This window comes from Sus scrofa, chromosome 14 (genome assembly GCF_054392235.1).
Source record: "Sus scrofa isolate SSC_HxYL_T2T_F1_AM1 chromosome 14, Sscrofa_HxYL_maternal_Yorkshire_Landrace_v2.0, whole genome shotgun sequence".
Classification (NCBI taxonomy): Eukaryota; Metazoa; Chordata; class Mammalia; order Artiodactyla; family Suidae; genus Sus; species Sus scrofa.
Window position 1 is genome coordinate 97,285,377 of NC_139396.1, and position 18,195 is coordinate 97,303,571.

An 18,195-nucleotide genomic window follows, 5' to 3' on the forward strand; every position below is an offset into this window, starting at 1 on the left:
AAGTGAGCAAAAAAAAATAAAACGAGTACTCCAAAGGTAGCGGAGAAATACGGACCCAACAGCAAAAAGAAAATCCGGGAACGACGAGGAGGAGAAGGACCCGGAAGTCCTCTCCGCCCCGGCCACGCCCACTACTGCAAGGGGCACGCGCACGCCGCTGCCGGTCCCTCCACGCGGGCGCGAGCACGGCGCCGCCCTTGTCGATGTTAACTCGGCCGCACCAGTCGGCCTTGGGGGCGGGGCTGTAGGGGAAAGTGCCAAAGCTGCTGAGGTAAGTGGCCGAGGGCTCAGGGACCCTCGAGAGCCTGGTGGAAAGGGACTTGATCTATGGGATCCTACCTGCAGGGACTAGTAAAATGGAGAAAGTAGGAGGAGGAATGGGAGCCTGCCGCAGAGGGCGTGCAAGAGGAAATTTCCTTAGGCCGCGCCTGGCTAGTGCGCATGCGGGCCGAGGGCTGGCGCCTGCGCAGTGGAACGGCGCTGTTGGCGTAGCCCTCTGGGGACTCGATGGCGGGTCGGGGTGGGGGTGGAGGTGGGGGTGGGGGTGAGGCTGTGGCTGTGACTTGGAGGTAGCTTGAGAACCGTTGGCGTTCTGATCCCTCCTCTTGGCAGCCCATTTCTTTCCGCCCCACTTGTTTTTAGCTGCACATCTTTTTGAATGGTAATCCAGCTGTTTAAGTGAAACACAGCGGAATGAATGTTTTCTTGATGATGGAGTTTAATAATTGCTTCTAATAATTTGCCATTGTACCAGCGTACTTCCTTCAGTATCTTTATGATAGGACATTTTTAAAAGGAAAAGGTTCTTTCTAAGATAGGTATATATCTGCCAGGAAGGAAAGTAGTTTATGAATACGAGGTCATCCCCATCGTATATGAAGTAAATGTGTTGATTATCTCACCAATGTGAACACAGCCGTGCTGTATCTCCCCAGAGAGCATTGTTCTACTGCAAGGATCGCTACTGCTAATAGTTCCAGCTTTCCTGATAGCGTCAAATCCCAGGTTACCTCATCATCAGTATTTAAACATTTGTCAAAATTTTACAGAGCATCAACTTTGGGCATAGCAGCCAAGTGGGAGAGAGAGTTATGTAAATAGATCTGCAGAATGAGGAAGAAAAACAAAATGATAATGAACCAGTCCTCTTCATACCAATCTTCTCTAGCCCCTGGGTAACCTTTGCTGAGCTGCTCGCCCTGTGTTCTGTCATTTGTTCATTATTCAGGAGAAATTGTGATCCAGGTTCTGTGCTAGGCCTCCAGGGTAAAAAGATAACTCCTCCCCCTTTTCCTAAGAAAGGGGTTCTTCCTAAGATTATGAACCTTAAAAGTGTGAAGTGCATGTTAGTGTGAAGTGCATGTTCCCTCTTTCTGAGCAGGTTCTTTCCCCTCTAGGAGTGTGCTGACTATATGTCAAATGGAGGGAGTAATAACTTTTCCCTTGAGTGTGTTGAAACAATAAGTATGAAAGACCGGGATCTGGATAAAGCAGTGAGATCCTGCTGTATGGCACTGGGAACTATATCTAGTCACTTGTGATGAAGCACGATGGAGGATAATGTGAGAAAAAGAATGTATATATGTGTGCGTGACTGGGTCACTTTGCTGTACAGTAGGAAATTGACAGGACACTGTAAACCAACTTAATGGAAAAAATAAAAATCATTTAAAAAAACTGATCTGGCATAGGGAAAAAATGATTCAGGAAAAAATCATTAGTGATTTTGGATAACTAATATTAAGTGTTTACTGTACCTATAACTGTTCAAATTGCTTTAATTATATTAAGCTTCCTAACATGTCTGAGGTAGGCACTATCATTATCCCAATTTTAGAGATGAGGCAACTGAAGAGTAAAGAAGTTAAATGATTTGTCCCGAGTCATACAGATACGAGCCTAGACCAAGAGGCTTCAGCCTGACCTCTTAACCACTATGCTCTTTCACCTCTCACATGGCACATGACATGCCAAAAAGCCATTGTTTAAAATATGGCCCAGCAAATAAGCTAAAGTCTCTACACCTCAGTTTTGTTTGGTCATCTGTAAAATGAGGGAAGTGGATTAGATGACCTTAAAGGAGGAATCTTGTGGTTCTGTGAAATGTTTAACTCATTCAGCAAACATTTATTTAAATCAACAGCTACTTAGTATAGGCCAAGCATAATGTTTGGTTCTGGTGATCCAAGTGACTGCCTTCATAGAACAGTTACAAACTAGGGTTTATTGTTTGTTTCACTTTCATTCATCACATACCACCTGCTGGTAGCACTCAGAATCTCACCTAAATTTTTAAAGCTAGAAATTACTTGGTTGTATTTTTCCACTTAAGTGGAAAACTGCTTATTTATGTTAAAGTTAGTGCTAATTCTGCACTCCGCTTTTCAACCCTGGCTGTTTTGTGTACTGAATGGTAGTTCTGAGTTTGAAAGAAGACTATTCTTTTTAGAAAACATAAACTTTTTAGAATCTTTTGTAAACATGTAGTGTAAATTTCCATTTTGAACTTTTGTAAGGATTCATGTATTTGGTACATATTTTCTCATTTACATGTGGACTTTCTGGTTTTTTTGCTGTGACATAGGATTGAACACTCATACCTCCTCTATTCCTAATAGGCCCTGAATTCTAAGACCATTCCTGAGCTGTTTTGTTCCAGTTTTGGGACGCCACCAAGTGATCAATTTGGATATTACATTTGGATGAAAAAGGTTTTTCTAATTTTTAATGAAAGGGCCAATATGTATTTCCTAACCAGTTCCCCTTCCTTGGGAACAGAACACAGTGTTATTCTGGAATTTTATTCGGAAAATTTTATAAGTGAATTTCTTGGTGTGGCTTGGTTAGGATGTATCCAAGACAAACTGTTCTATGAGGCATGGTTGTTTTATCCTCATATATTTTATTTCCTCAGTCAAATTGCTGCCTTGGCACTGCCATATCACCCCTTCATAACCCATAAATCACCCACAGCCAGTCCCAAGTGACATAAACAGTTTGCTAATGATAGGAAGTAGTGTTTTAAGTAGAAAAACTAAGAATAAACATATTTTCACTTAAAATCCTGAGTGACATTTTGGCCTGAGGCATCAATAAAAGATTGTGGGTGTACAGAAGTTAGAAAAAAATTGGAACTCATTCTTTACTAAACTGTATGCTGGCTTTCATGGCGGCTAGAATGAAATGTTGTCAATCTCACTTCCATAAACTTGCCAATTGCTGTTTTTCTTTCTCTGTAGTGAAGTGAGAATTCTACTGGAGAGGAAATGGCTGCCTCATCATCATCCTCCTCAGCTGGTGGGGTCAGCGGAAGTTCTGTCACTGGATCTGGTTTCAGTGTCTCAGACCTTGCCCCACCACGGAAAGCCCTTTTCACCTACCCCAAAGGAGCTGGAGAGATGTTAGAAGGTGATCTCATGCGGCTTTTTGCTGAATAACTGGATTCAGACCTGCAATGAATATTAATTGTAAAGAAGCTATTAAGTGAATGAGAGAAGTTGCCCTGATTTCAGCTCTACACTTAATCTCTTGTCCCCATTTCAAAATAATATCTTTAAAACACAAGTCTTTCTCCAGAATCAGAATTTTGGAGCTGAAAAGGACTTTGGAAATCAAGGAGGTCATCTCTAAGAGGAAATAAAAACCAATCTACTACTCTTATATGTGAAGGTGACTCTCCTGGCCCACTCAGGACAGTGCTATGTGGTTTTTCTAGCACTGGAGCTGGATTTGCATCAAATCACCCCCCATCTTATTCAGCACATGTGTGCAAACTGGCCAAGATCAAGGCACAGGCTGTAATCAAGGCATTGGTACCTAGAATTCATCAGATTCGTGTCACTTTAGGAGCTGGCCCAATAAATTCTTAATAGGGAGCATAAAAAGCAACTGAAGAGCTTATTTAAAATGTGTATTTCTGGGAGTTCCCTTATGGTGCAGCAGGTTAAGTATCTGGCATTTTCACTGCACGGGCTTGGGCTGCTGCTGTGGCTCAGGTCCGGTCTCTGGCCGGGGAACTTCTACATGCCACAGGCGTGGACCCCCAAAATAAATAAATACAAAATAAAAATAAGATGTACATGTCTGGCTCACCTTAGAGATTCCAGATTAGTCTCAGTTGCAGCACAGGAATCTCCAATTTGACTAACATCCAAGGGATTCTCATAAAAGTGGTCCTTAGCTATTATTCTCTCATAAAAGTGGTCCTTAACTATTATTCATCATACCTTGAAAAAAATCAGCAAAGAACATATTAAGGGTTCAAAATCTACTTGGTTCTAGTATATATATATATTTTTTTTTTCTTTAAATGTTGCAGATTTCAGTAAGTATATTTAAAAATTAATCTGGAAATGTGTGAGAAAGGTACAAACTGGTTAACAGCTGGCTTTTTGGGGTTCTCTTTATTCATTTATATCAGGTATAATGAAAAGCAGAGGTTTGGATTAAGCCAGGGCAAACAGAAGAATCATTGGTGACAGGAAAACATGGAAAGACTGGGACTATAAGGCTCTTTTAGAATTTGTTCAAATCATGATTAGTGAAGTAGATAATCAGATAGTGATACATCCTAGGTATACATACTTCTGTCTTTATCTTTTTGTTTTCTTCAATTGTGTTAACTTAATACTTGAGTTAGTATCCCTGAGTCTGGAGGTAGTGAACATTGGGGGCCTCATTTACCATATTTGGCACTAAAAATAAATTATATGCAGCAGAGACCTGGTATTAAGGAATTTTACCAGGGAGTTCCCTTCATGGCTCAGCGGTTAACTAACCCAGCTAGGATCCATGAGGATGCAGGTTTAATCCCTGGCCTTGCTCAGAGGGTTAAGGATCCTGTGTTGCTGTGGCTGTGGTGTAGGCTACAGCTCTGATTCAACCCCTAGCCTGGGAACCTCCATATGCCTCGGGTGCAGCCCTAAAAACCAAAAAAAAAGGAATTTTACCACAAATCAAAAGCTGGAGGCACTTAAATTCTTAATGAATTTTATAGCAGTAGAAGAGGAATCATTGTTTTGTAATGGACCCTAAATGTAAGTCATTTAAATTCTAGTGATAGGAAGAATTTAATACAGACCGTCTTCTTGGACTCAGCTGTCAGCATTCTCGGTCAGTGTACACCAGGTTACTTGGAAACAGTAAAGAAGAAAGCCTTCTGAGATTAATCGGAATGTTGATGTTCTAATAAGTTATAGCTCTGCCCATTTTTATTCCATCCTATTGTGCTCCATGGAGGACTGTGTTGGCTTTCTGTTGTAGCATGAATTTACATTTAAATTCACAGTGCACAGTTTTGATTCTCTTCCTTAGGTTAAAAGTTTCACCTATATTTTAAAGCTGTTTACATTTAAAGACAGACTATGAAAACTTAAGAGATGGCAGTCCTTTATCCTGGTCAAATGAAGAATGATAAATTGAAAATGTGGGTTAATAATGATGCTAGATTTGGAAGCATTGTCTGCCATTTTTATAGATGATGCTTTTATTCGAGTAATGTAATAGACATGTACTTGACCATTTTTCTTACAGTAGTTTAATCAAATACAGGCATAGCTTGTTTTATTGGGCTTCTCACCTACTGTGTTTTTTTACAAATTGAAGGTTTTTGGCAACCCTGCCCTAAACAAGTCTGTTGGCACTATTTTCCCAACAGCAATTATTTACTTCATTGTGTCTCTGTGTCACATTTTGGTAATTCTCACCATATTTCAAACCCTCCACCAATAAAAAGATTATAATTTGGCTCAATAATAGCATTTTTTTAGCAATAAAGTTGTTTTAATTTTTTATCATAGTTGATTTACAATGTTCTATCAATTTCTGCTGTACAGCAAAGTGACCCAGTTATGCATATATATATACATTCTTTTTCTCATAATATCTTCCATCATGTTCCATCACAAGTGATTAGAAGTAGTTCCCTGTGCTAAATACAGCAGGACCTCATTGCTTATCCACTCCAAATGGAATGGTTTGCATCTATTAACCCCAAACTCCCAGGCCATGCCACTCCCTCCCCCACCTCCTCCCCACCAGCAACCACAAGTCTGTTCTACAGAACAGAAACAAACTCGTGTACACAGAGAATAAGTATTTTTTAATTAAGGTATGTACTTTTTTTTAGACATAATGCACTTAATAGACTATAGTGTTATTATAAACGTAATTTATAGGCACTGGGAAACCAAAAAATTAGTGTGAGTTGCTTTATTGCAGTGGTCTGGACCCAAGCCCACAATATCTTTAAGATATGCCTTATGAAAATAGAGTAGGAAGAGTTATCTCCTCAGAGTAAGGAACAAAAGCAATTAGGAATCAAGATTGGATGCTGTTTATAATCTTAGCAGGTTCAACTTGATCTTGCATCCTCCTGAGTCTAGGATAATAAACCCAAATAACCTGTACTTAACCTTGTAAATTAACTTTTTTGTGTATCTGCTCTCTGATAACAGACATCTCACATAAGCAGTTTATTGTGGAGGACTTTTCAGCATTTCCCTGCCCTTGGCTAGGATTGTCCTCACCCAGTTATTAGTAAGCAAATTAAAGACTGCCTTCCAGCCCAGAAATGGCTGAATTTTAGTGACACTGTAGGCCATTGAAGCCTAAATTACCTGGCATTGTCTATTTGCCTGCTGTGAGGTAATACTCTTTTAAATGAATTTGTTAGCATCTTGTTTATTGGAGTTGGCAATGGTATTAGATTTGGACAATTTACTGACCTTTTCACCATTTATAACCTTTGCTTGTCCCTTAAGAGGAAAGCTGACATATTGCTACTTGGTGTCTTACAAAGGGTTTGATTACAGTTTCTAAAAGGAAGACAGACTGCCCTAAGCTGACTTCTTTCTGGAGAAATTCCAGGCTTTAGGCTGGTACAGATATCACATCTAATAGGATGTGGCTAAGAAGCAGTGGACTTTGTGGTTAATACAGAGCTGCAAATCAGCAAAAGTGTGTTCCATAGACATAGAGAGTGGCAAAGTGAAATGCAGGTGCCTTTTTGAAAGATTAGCTTACATCCTTTTGAAGTTCATTACCAAGGGAAATATGCAAATGTTATAATTTAAGCATTTATCCTCATAGCACCTGTGATTAAATGTAAGTGGGAGGTAGCACTTCCAAATAAATCTTGGCCTGATCCTTAGAGCCAGAATCCCCAAAGTTCAGGATCAGACCATCTGAGAAGTGAGCTCTAGTTCTCCATGCTTTGCTCTTTCTAAAATAAAACGTAAGTTATATTTGATTCTTTAAGCAAAGGTATGAAGGCTGGCATATTTACACAGAAGAGCTGTAATAATAGTGTCATTGGTGTCAAATGGTCACACAGTCCCTCTTCCATAGTGGGATTCATAGTTATTTGCTGGCCATTACCCTTATCTAAAAATCTCAGTGATATCATTAGCTTACCTTGCTCTTTGAATAATGTATAACATTCAGTCAATTGAAAATTTAAAAAAAATTTGCTCAGTTTAATCTGCCCACAAATGACTTACATTCAGCCAGAGGAACAGGGTTGGGAGGAGGGGATAGGATCCTATCCCAGAGAGCACAATAGGTAGAAAAGAGGTTGAATTTGAAGAATAACATTCTCCCCAAAGTGTACATCACTCTATGAAAAAAACTGTATTTTGAAATGATAGCATAATATCACATGTTATGACACAATATAATATATATTATATACAGAAAGAATTATATTATTTTTTGCATCAATTTTGAAGATAATATTAGAAGCCCTCTTGGTGGTATATTCAAGCTATTTGAATACAACATTTATAGTTTTTCTTTTTATCATGAGCTTCTGAAATAAGATCTGCCTTGTGTGAAACTCAGCATGAAGCCAGGATGTGTTAGTCCTATCTCCTTGTCACTTAATACCTGGCTGACACACCAACCCAACCCATGATTGATGTGTGAGTGCTTGACACCTAGTAGTGCTGGCATGACCTTCCGCCTAAAAAAAGACAGCTGTGTCTTCCCCTTCTGTTTGTTTCAGGATTTTTGCAATAAGATCCCTTCCCCAAATGGTTTCTGCTATCCTTTTAAAAGTCACATTCTCCTACATGAGTTCTGTATCTTCTGGGCTAGGTTTTGCTGTATCAGCCCTTGCCTGACAAGGAATAACATGAACTAGCTTATGTTTCACAATCTTCTTCCAGCTACTGTGGTGACTGAGTTAGCTACCTTCTTGTTGCCAGTTCTGGCACCAGTACAGTGCTAGGTTCTGAAATTGCACCATACTCTTATCGCCATGCAAATTGCAGTGTTTTGGTTCAGTTGGAAAATCAAGGTTACAATTTGCGTTTACAGGATGAAATTTCCCAGCAGTGTTTTGTGATGGTCATAGTGATGTAATTTGATATCTATGTAATATCAACAACAACTATTTTTTCCTCAGCTTTACTTTTTAGAATGAAAATGGTTTAGAGTTTTGTTATACCTTTGTTTTTGGAAAGCACAGGGGCCACATGGCCACATGTGTCAGCTGTCAGTATTTGCTTGACCTACACAATAGAACATTAAGAAGTTGTCAGGTTAGGATGGGGGAACTGTTGACCAGGACGTCAGACTGGGATTTCTTGTTTTTGTTTTTTTAAACATTATTTTTAAACTCTTGAACAAGTAGAGGCACTATTTTAATATTCTAGGTATAGAAGAAGTAGCTTTTATAACAGAGCAGTGTTAGTTTTAAATGAAATAGAAGCCCTCTTTGTAAACACTGAAAACTAGACTCTGAATGTAAAAGTAGGGAAAAGAATGGACATGTTTACTTGGTTTATCAGAAGCCATAAAACCCTTAGAGCAGATTAAAACTTTTCCTCTTCTGTTTGTAGATGGCTCTGAGAGATTCCTCTGTGAATCCGTTTTCAGTTATCAGGTGGCATCGACGCTTAAACAGGTGAAACATGGTAAGCACGTGAGTGTTATATACTTTACGAGAATAAATTTACTGGGGGACTTGGGTCAGAGTGCTCTGTAACAAAAATTCATTAAGGCTTTTTAAGTGGACTTTCCAATTACCTGCAGACAAGACCATTCTACAGTCTTAATCTAGACATAATGTCCACATTGAGGCTTAATGTTGAAGTCCAAGGGGTTAGTTTTCCAGGGGAGTTAATGCTTCCTACTCTTGTATTGCTTTTTCTTCTCCTTTCTGAAACCTTCTTTTAGTGTCGTCCTCCTTTGGTTACCATCATCATCTTCATCTTCAGATATTTATGTAATACCTTTTGGTCCACCTGGACTCTAAGGTCCTGGTAGCACCTTCTCCATTCTATCGTGTCTCACCAGGTCTTCATTTGTGCATCAGGGAACTCTGTTGCCCCACCAGACTGGACTGTTTCTCCATTGATAGCACGGTGGGGCCAGGGGCGGGGGGGTGCAATTGCTGGTAACCCTGGGTTTTTATTGTACAAATCACAAATTTAGTACACAAATGGCATGGAGGATAAGTATAATTTTTTTAAAAAAAGATTAAGTCTTCTGACCAACACAGGATAAGGACTACTAGAATATGGAAGGGAGAGATCTTTCTAGAAATTATTTTTAAATCATCATCATGTCGGTGGTTGGTGACTGTCTCATGGGAAATACATTGTATTATATATTATCTCCTTGACTCTTTACAGATCAGCAAGTTGCTCGGATGGAAAAACTAGCTAGTTTGGTAGAAGAGCTGGAGGCAGATGAGTGGCGGTTTAAACCCATCGAGCAGCTTTTGGGCTTCACACCCTCTTCAGGTTGACCTTGCCTGGATGTTCACCTCTGGTGCACAAGTACAGGTCCAGCGAGAAACTTTTGTTACAGATTACATAGCCATCCAGAGACTCACAGCTCCATCCCCGAATTGTTATTTCACATGCGTACTTGGTTTCTCTGTATCTATCCACAAGCAACAAAAACTTAAATGTGTGATCTTGCAGGGAGAATTTTTGTTTGTTTTAAAAAGTATTGAGAATCATATTTAGACAATCAGTGTCAGAGAACCAAGAGGTTTGGGTTTAAGAGAGATTTATAAAACTTCACAAGCCAGGACACATCCCCGAATTGGCCAACTGAATGGCATCCCTCCTGTCATTTTGTGCAGTTCCTAGAATCCTCCACCCCTCAAGTCCAAGGTCAAGAACTGGAGTTAGAAAATACAGCATTTCTAAAAAAAAAGAAAAGAAAAGAAAAGAAAATACAGCATTTCTGACCTAAAACAGTTCTTTCTGCAAATGAATGTGGTTTCAACTCAGGACCTGTCCAAATTAGGAATTTTTAAATGTTGGGTTTTTTTTTCTATTTTTAAACATCTAATTCTATAGATTCTAACTTTTTCTAACCTCTTCTAGGCATGCCAGATGCTGGCAAAAAGAACTGCTTTTTAAATGTTGAAGCACTTGTAAAAATAAAGCAGTGAGCAAAATCCTTTTAAACATAGAAATCCTGAGTTCATCGTGTTGGTGGGCTCAGGCAATTCCGTAGCAAATAAATCCTTTGAAAGAGCTCCACATTGGTTTCTTTATCCCTTCAAAGCCTCAGGGATTTGGGATGGGGGAAGAGGTCAAATTGCTTTTTCTAAGAAGGGAATCTAAAAACCATTTCTCCTGAGCAAATGGCAGGTTGGCTTTATCTCAGGGATATTTGTCTTTTCAGAAGTATGTGAATTTATCTTATCAATATGTGAGTAGGCTTTTTTTACCATAATAAGGAAAATCTTAGAAAGTTAAGAGGTGTCCTTTGTTTTTCCTCATGGGACCCTGCCAGGGCCCACACTGCATAGTTAAGAGAAGCATTTATTAGATTGTATGCAAGTTTTGCCTCAGACAGCATTTTCCTTTCTCCTCATTAAAACTTGTACCTGAGTTGCTTAATTGTGGATAAATATAATCCCAGTAGCAACTGGACTTAATCTCAGGAGTAGGGAATGTTTTAACACATACTACGTGACAGGGAGGTGGTGACCTCCTTGAGTCGATAAAGAATCTGAGCACACAAAAGTTAAAGACCTGCCCATGGTCACATAGCCCAGAAAGAAGAAAATTTTGGAACTTGGAATAGACTGCAGATGATTGACAATTCAGCCCAGTATCTTGTCTCTAAAGCACATCAGAGCACAAAAATTAGCCTTCAAACTCACCTATTTCCATATTAATACTTCTTAAACTAGTTCCACATTTGAAAGCCATTGGGTTTCCTAATATTGTCCTTTTTGGCATTAACCATCTTGTTGATTACCAAAGGAAAAATTTTAAATACCTAGTCTGCAATAAACCTCTAAATCATATTTTCAGTGACAGTTCAGAAGCAGTCACTAACTTTCATTTGACTTATTTATGTAACAGTACAGCATAGACACCGTATCACTTCGTCTTTACCCTTTGATATTTGAACTTATCACAGAATATTTTTCTCTTGAAACTGGACCTTTTTTTTTTTTTTTTTTCTTTTTAAGGCCGCACCTGTAGCATATGGAAATTCCTGGGCTAGGGGTCAAATCAGGACTGCAGGCCTACGCCACAGCCACAGCAGTGCCAGATCTGAGCCACATCTGTGACCTACACCAAAGCTTATGGCAACACCCAATCCTTAACCCACTGAGCAAGGCCAGGGATTGAACCCTCATCCTCATGGATATTAGTCAGGTTCTTTTCCACTGAGCGACAACAGGAACTCCTGGACATTTCTTTTTAGGTCCTTAGAAATTGAAGTAAGCCTAGAGTTGATCAGAAAAACTTTCTGAAGCACCTTTCCCTGTGATCATTCAGCCTCTACTTGAGCACGACCCTTAAATAAATAACAAGAACCTATGTGTAGCAGAGGAAAATCTGCTCGATAGTTTGTAATAACGTAAACGGAAAAAAGAATGGATATATGTACGACTGATTCACTTTGCTGTACACCTGAAACTAATACAACATCTAGCTCATCCCCCTGGTTGATAGACAGGACGTCAAAACCTTGTTTTATTCATTGCTCTATGTTCAGTACCTAGAACACTACCTGGCACATAGTAGGTATGCAACAGGTATTTATTGAGAAAATAAATTATGAATTTGCATCTTTACACTGTTTTAGAAAGTGTGTTGTTAGCTATTTACAGTGCAGCATCCATAGTGGAGAAATGCCTACAGTAATTGAAATAGGTGGTGGGCAGAGCCAAGACAATAACCCAAATCTCAGCCCAGAGCGCTCCATTATGCTGCACTGACAGGTGGAGGTGATGAAACAAATAGAAACCGTGCCCAAAGCAGCCACGTCTCACATGATCCCCTCTGTGTGAGGAGCCAGGCTGAATGATGCTGGTGGCTTCCTGCCCTCCGCATGGGCTCCTGCACATGGGCCCCATTGTAGCCTCACATGTCAACATCCACAAGCTGCTCTCCACCTCTCCAGATACTTTAATTCCTCTAGTCAGGTTTCCCCAGAGGAACTGTTTCTCCGGAATCTGTTTACTTCATTTTTATAATACAAGCTCTACGTAATAAAACAATGTACAGTGTTTTTGTTTTTTTGTCTTTTTAGGGCCACATCTGTGACATATGGAGGTTCCCAGGCTAGGGGTCGAACTGGAACTACAGCTGCCAGCCTAAACCACAGCTACAGCAATGTGGGATCCGAGCCGCGTCTGCGACCTACACCACAGCTCACGGCGATGCTGGATCCTTAACCCACTGAGCGAGGCCAGAGATGGAACCCTTAACCTCATGGTTACTAGTCAGGTTCGTTAACCACTGGGCCACGACAGGAACTCCCAATGTACAGTTTAATACCAGCAACAAGAGAAGCTGTTTACTTCCAAGTATCTTTTATTCACTCAGCAGACATTTTCTGAACACTTACTGTGTGTCTAGTATCTGCTAGATGCTGAGGATATGCTGTCAAACAAGATACAGTCACCAGCCTCAAGGTTATAAATATATTAAGAGATGCAAAGGGGTAATTTTCAGTATTAAAAGTCTCTGATAACAGGAAACATAAGATGCTATAAAACCAGGGACAGTTATTCCGGCTGAGAAGGGGTCAGAGAAGACTTCCTAGAAGGATGGTATTTAGGCTGAGACCGGAAGGACACGGTAGGGTGGGAACGAAGGACTTTTTAGGTGGATGGAACAAAATATGCACAGGCCCAGGAGTGAGGAAAGGCATCTTGCTTCTGTGGGACTGCAGATGCTCTGCATGCCTGGTTCAGAAAGTATAAGGGCAAGAGATGAGACAGGATTGGACCTGATGGGTTTTGCTAAGGAATTTGAACTTCAACTAGAGAACAGTGGGGAGCCATTAAAGGGTTTGAAGCAGGGGAATGACAAGATCTATTTTCGGAAATTTTAGTTGGAAGGAATAGTGGCAAATCACTGGCAGTAAGATCCAGATCCTTTTGAAGGGTATGGTGGGTTTCCAGGTGAGACATGGCTGCAACCAGATGTGGAGACAAGAGGACAGATTTTATCTGAGGGTTACTCAAGAAGTAGCATATTTAGGACCTGGTGACCCGTCAAACTTGGAGAACTCAGCGAGGACACCCAGGTTTCTTGTGTCAGTAGCTGGTGGACTGGTGGTACTATTCACTGAGACAGGGGTACAGGAGAAGAGCAGGCTCCAGATGTCCAAAAGGCAGGTGACTCTATGGTCTACAGCTCAGAGAGAGAGAGCTGGGCTGGACTAAGATTTGAGACTCACCAGCCCAGAGCTTTGCCACCAAAGGTGGGCATGGATGGTATTGCCCAGGGAGAGAGCCCATGGAGTGAGACGAGAATTGGAACCCTAGCATCTAAGGGACAATAGAGGAGGAGCCCAGGAAAGCAACAGGCAGGAAGTGACCAGAGAGAGAAAAGGAGGAGTGTGGCATCATGGAAACCAAGGGGAAAGGACATTTTGAGAAGGAGGCAGCTGCAAACAGCAGTATCTGGTGCAGCCAAGCGGTTAACTGAGAGGGATGGAGAAGACCTTTGGATTTTAGCAAGGAGCTTGTTGCCAACTTTATCTCAAGAGCAGCCACCTTAGTGGCACAGGGGAGGCAGAGCCAGACTGCTGTGGCTGGGAGAGTGAGTGGACAGTGAAAATGTGGGGCCAGAGCTAGGCAACAGTTTTAACAGGAAGAGGAGGCAAAAACGGGGGACAGCTAAAGGAGGACACACAGTGGAGACATTTGTTTCGGGGAGAGGTCAAAGAGAAAGGATGTATAATTGAATGTGTAAGGTCCCTGAGGAAGTGGGAGGGATGGGATCCAGAGCCCAGGTGGAGTGAGTACTCTTAGAGGGACAGAGGGGGAAAGGATGGTGCTGATGTGGGTAAATGAACAGGTGAGGTGGCAGGAAGTTGAGGGAGTTCCCATCAGATGGCTTCGATTTTCTCTGTGCTGGAGGAGGCAGGTTGGGCCTATAGAAGGGGCAGGAGGAAGTAGGGACCAAGGGCTTGGGAATGGTCCCCGTGAAGAATGGGAGAGAGCTGACCAGGGTCAGAGCATTGCCAAGCTCATTCAGAGGTCACTTGCCAAGCCCTTGAACTTGCAACGGCACTAAACTTGGGGGATGTATACCAGCAGCTCCTAGCAGCCTGGCAGTAGGAATGGAAAAAATGAATAGTCGGTGGTTACAGTTTTACATGGTAAGGGCCAGAGGATAAGCAAATTGTTGGTCTAGGGCTAGTGAGGGAAGGAAGTGAAAATGAGAAGAGGTTACCAGAGAGAAATTGAAGGGTCAGACATTTTGTTGAGGGCCTACTATGTCTCTGGTAATCGGTAAGGAGACAAAGATGTGGCAATGGTTCCCATACCAGCTGTGCCTCAGAATCAAGCTGTATTAAAATTCAGACCTGGAGTTCCTGTCGTGGCTCAGTGGTTAACAAATCCAACTAGGAACCACGAGGTTGCGGGTTCGATCCCTGGCCTTGCTCAGTGGGTTAAGGATCTGGCATTGCCGTGAGCTGTGGTGTAGGTTGCAGACGTGGCTTGGATCCCACGTTGCTGTGGCTCTGGCGTAGGCTGGTGGCTACAGCTCCGATTCGACCCCTAGCCTAAGAACCTCCATATGCTGCGGGAGCAGCTCTAGAAAAGGCAAAAAGACAAAAAAACAAAAACAACTCAGACTCCTTGGCCTCATTCCTGGGGTCCAAGGGGTCTGTGATTGGGGGTCATGTGACTCTCTTGCAGCCAGGTTTGGAAACCATTTTGGCCAATGGAAAAAGCAGACAAGTAAACAGACATATGGAATATACATAGTGTCCTAACTCTGTGACTCTGGTCTATAAGAGGTGCTGTGGAAGCCACGAGGGCCTGGAGGTGGGAAAGGAGAGACAACAAGGAAATTTTCCTAGAGAAGGTGAGCCTGGGCCTGAATGTGACTGGTCAATCCTAGTTAGAGGGGAAGACGCCAAAGCAGCATTCCAAGTACAGGGAACAGCACGTGCATAGGCAGGGCCGCATTCGTGGAACTCCAAGTCATTTGGTGTGACTGGAGCTGAGCGTGTAAACAGGGGAGGGGCATGATCTCTCAGAAGCAAGCAAGAAGCAGAATGTTTTGAGCCTCATTCACCGTGCCCCACTTTCCATCAAAAGAGCATTTCTCTGACGTGGCCAGGGTACACCTAAGAAAGAGGCCAAGAATCCTGACTTTCACAATAAATAACTTAGGAAGCAGGCTTCTCGGGGCCTGGAAGGCTTAGGCCTTAGGCGAGCATGATGCCTCAGAGGTGATCTTCACAGGCCACTAGGTGGTGGACAGTATTTTTGCTCTGGTTAGAAACTAAGCATTTACAGATTTGTCCTTATTTACTTACTTTTAGGGAAAGGCAGATGTTCTAAGCTCAGAATTATTGAAGGAGCCACCCTTCTGGGCTTAGAGCCAAACCAGGATAAGAGACAGCCTGAAGGGATCAAATTTAAAGTATATGGACATTGTGGAGAGATGTTTTTTTTTCCCCCAAATGGTTTCTCCTTCCTTCCCTGGCCCTGAAGGCCTGAAGTACACTCCCACGCTCTCTCCCCCTCCATCTTCTCAGAAATCTCCAGACATATATTTGAAGATAAACCACACAAGCATGAGCATTTCATCTGTTTAGCAACCCAAAGGTCATGTTTGGGGGCTGTTGAAGTCAGACTCTACCCACTTAACATTCTGCAGTGTCTCCAAAATATAGTGCATCTGGAATATGCTATGAAGTCAGGGCAACTTAGCTCTCAAACATACTGCCTGGAAGATAGCCTTGGACTTCCTCTCTTGGACCAGTGTCATTGCCCAGAGAAGACTCGAGGCTCATCCTGTGATCCCCCTTCAATGCTCGAGGCTGGAGTGCTTTTTGAAAGCACTCCCGATCATGAAAAGGAAAATCAGACTCTGAGGTTGCAGCTGGAGGACCAGGTGCTATGGCCTCCAGAGACCTATGGATTCAGGAGCAGGAAGAAAGCAGGACATCATTCCTACGCTGTCTCTCAGCACAGAGGAGTAGTCATTCCAAGAACTAGAAAAGCAGAAGAAGGGGAGATGGAGGACCAAGGAGGAAGGCAACGCCTTGCTGTCTGGAAGCATGAGCTCTGGCTGCAGTTAAGCTTTACCCACTATGCTGCCAGCCAAGGGGCATCCTCATTAGACAAAGAGTTTAGCTTTAGTTCTGCAGCTCTTCCTAACCCAGGGATCATTTCATCCAAGGAGAGAGAAACAACCACCCATTCTGAGCCTCTGCAGTCTCCTTTGAGTCCTGCTGGCCCTGTGACCAAAATGAACTTTCCATGAAAAAAAGTTAGGCTCCCAGAAGGTGCCAATATAATACCCTTGGATTTAAAGGCTGCCGAGGGGAAGAGGAAAGGTTTCAATAACCAAGGCATGAGGGACTATGAAGGCCTGGGCTCAGAACTCACACCTCTCCTTTTGGCACAGAGGCTCTCATGGTAGGTACAAGTCATATCCAAGCACTGGGGACTCCTTAGAATGTTGGTCATGGGTAACATATGCTAAGCAACCTCTCACACATGATGCCCCTGAGAGAAGGTAACAGGAACTCCAGGTGGGGCAGAGGAAGTCACCAAGGGATGGCAGGAAAGAATTCCACAGCCCACAAGCTGAAGGGCCTTAGCAACTGTACTTGTTTAGGCTAGGGCTGGCGGAACAAAGTTGACAGACCGAGCGGCTTAAATGACAGAAACTTAATTGGCTCACGGTTCTGAAGTCTATAGAGGGCCAAGATCAAGATGTCACCAGGGTGGGCTCCTGCTGGAGGCTGTGAGGAAAGAGATCTGTCCCTGGCCTTTCTCCTTGGCTTATAGAGGACCATCTTTTCCCAGTGTCTCCTGACACTGTCACCCCACCGTGCAGTTTTCCCATTGTTATAAGGATGCCGGTCATGTTAGATTAGGGTTTACCTAATCTGGCCTCACTTTAACTCGGTCACCTCTATCAAGTTCTATCTCCAAATAAGGTCCCCTGCTAAGGCAGCGGGGTAAGGACTTCAACATACAAATTCTGAGGAGGGACATAGTTCCACCTATAACAACCCTGATGTCTCACCAAACACTTCCGTTTTATAAATGAGGGTCTTTAAGCCTTGAGTGGGAAAATGACTTGCACAGGGTCACACAGCAAAATGGAAAACCTGAGACTAGAACCCAGGTCTTTGGGGGCTTCAAGCTTTGTGTGGACTTCCCTAGAGTAACAGCACTGCCAGCTTTGGGAAGCCCCTTCTCCAAGAAGGGAACCGCAGCTTGGACAAGTCTGGGAAGCACCCAGTCAAATCTCTTTGTAGGCCCGGCACAAGGACACACTCAAATTCTCTTACAAACCAATATTTGGGGAAAGACCCTGAAATGCCAGCATGGAAAGAGCCCTATTGATGGGGCTTAATATAAGCACCAGGGTTTATTTTTCAATGGCCAGGCCCCTCACTAAGGAGGCAGATATGTTGTGTCATAAAGGAAGAGCTTTTGCTCCCTGCTTGCAAGTCCCCAACAGCGCAGGTAACAGGAATACAGCTGCGTGGTGCTGGCTTCTCACAGACTCTCCCCGACGGTCCACCCTCTCGCGGCCACTTTGCCTCGAGGCTGGCATCTGGCCTCCATACCTGGCCAAAAGCCTGGTAGGTCTCCATTCTGCAATGGTTGTGCGAACTCTAAGAAGACTCTTTTCAAAGACTCCTGCAACGTGCAGGAGCAACCTGGGTTTAGGGGCCTTGCTCTTACAGCTTCAAAAACAAAGAGGCCAAAATTGAGATTGAATA

General features: G+C 42.6%; 2 protein-coding genes across 22 annotated transcripts in view; one reads left to right on the top strand and one right to left on the bottom strand.

The window, feature by feature from the left end:
• ASCC1 (activating signal cointegrator 1 complex subunit 1) overlaps nt 1-18,195 on the bottom strand; it is a 184,240-nt gene that overhangs the window by 107,922 nt on the left and 58,123 nt on the right. For 5 of the 21 annotated variants that reach the window (XM_084993024.1, XM_084993023.1, XM_084993026.1 and 2 more), the window contains one exon: nt 3,381-3,449. The exons of 3 other annotated variants lie outside the window; for them this stretch is intronic. The gene's annotated coding sequence lies outside the window, so the exon portion shown is untranslated. 21 annotated transcript variants of the gene reach the window in all.
• Nucleotides 130-10,499, top strand: ANAPC16 (anaphase promoting complex subunit 16). The gene is given in 4 exon segments (NM_001190225.1): nt 130-271; nt 3,240-3,408; nt 8,841-8,915; nt 9,636-10,499. Coding segments are annotated over 3 exon segments (333 nt in total). The 5' UTR covers nt 130-271; nt 3,240-3,266; the 3' UTR covers nt 9,752-10,499.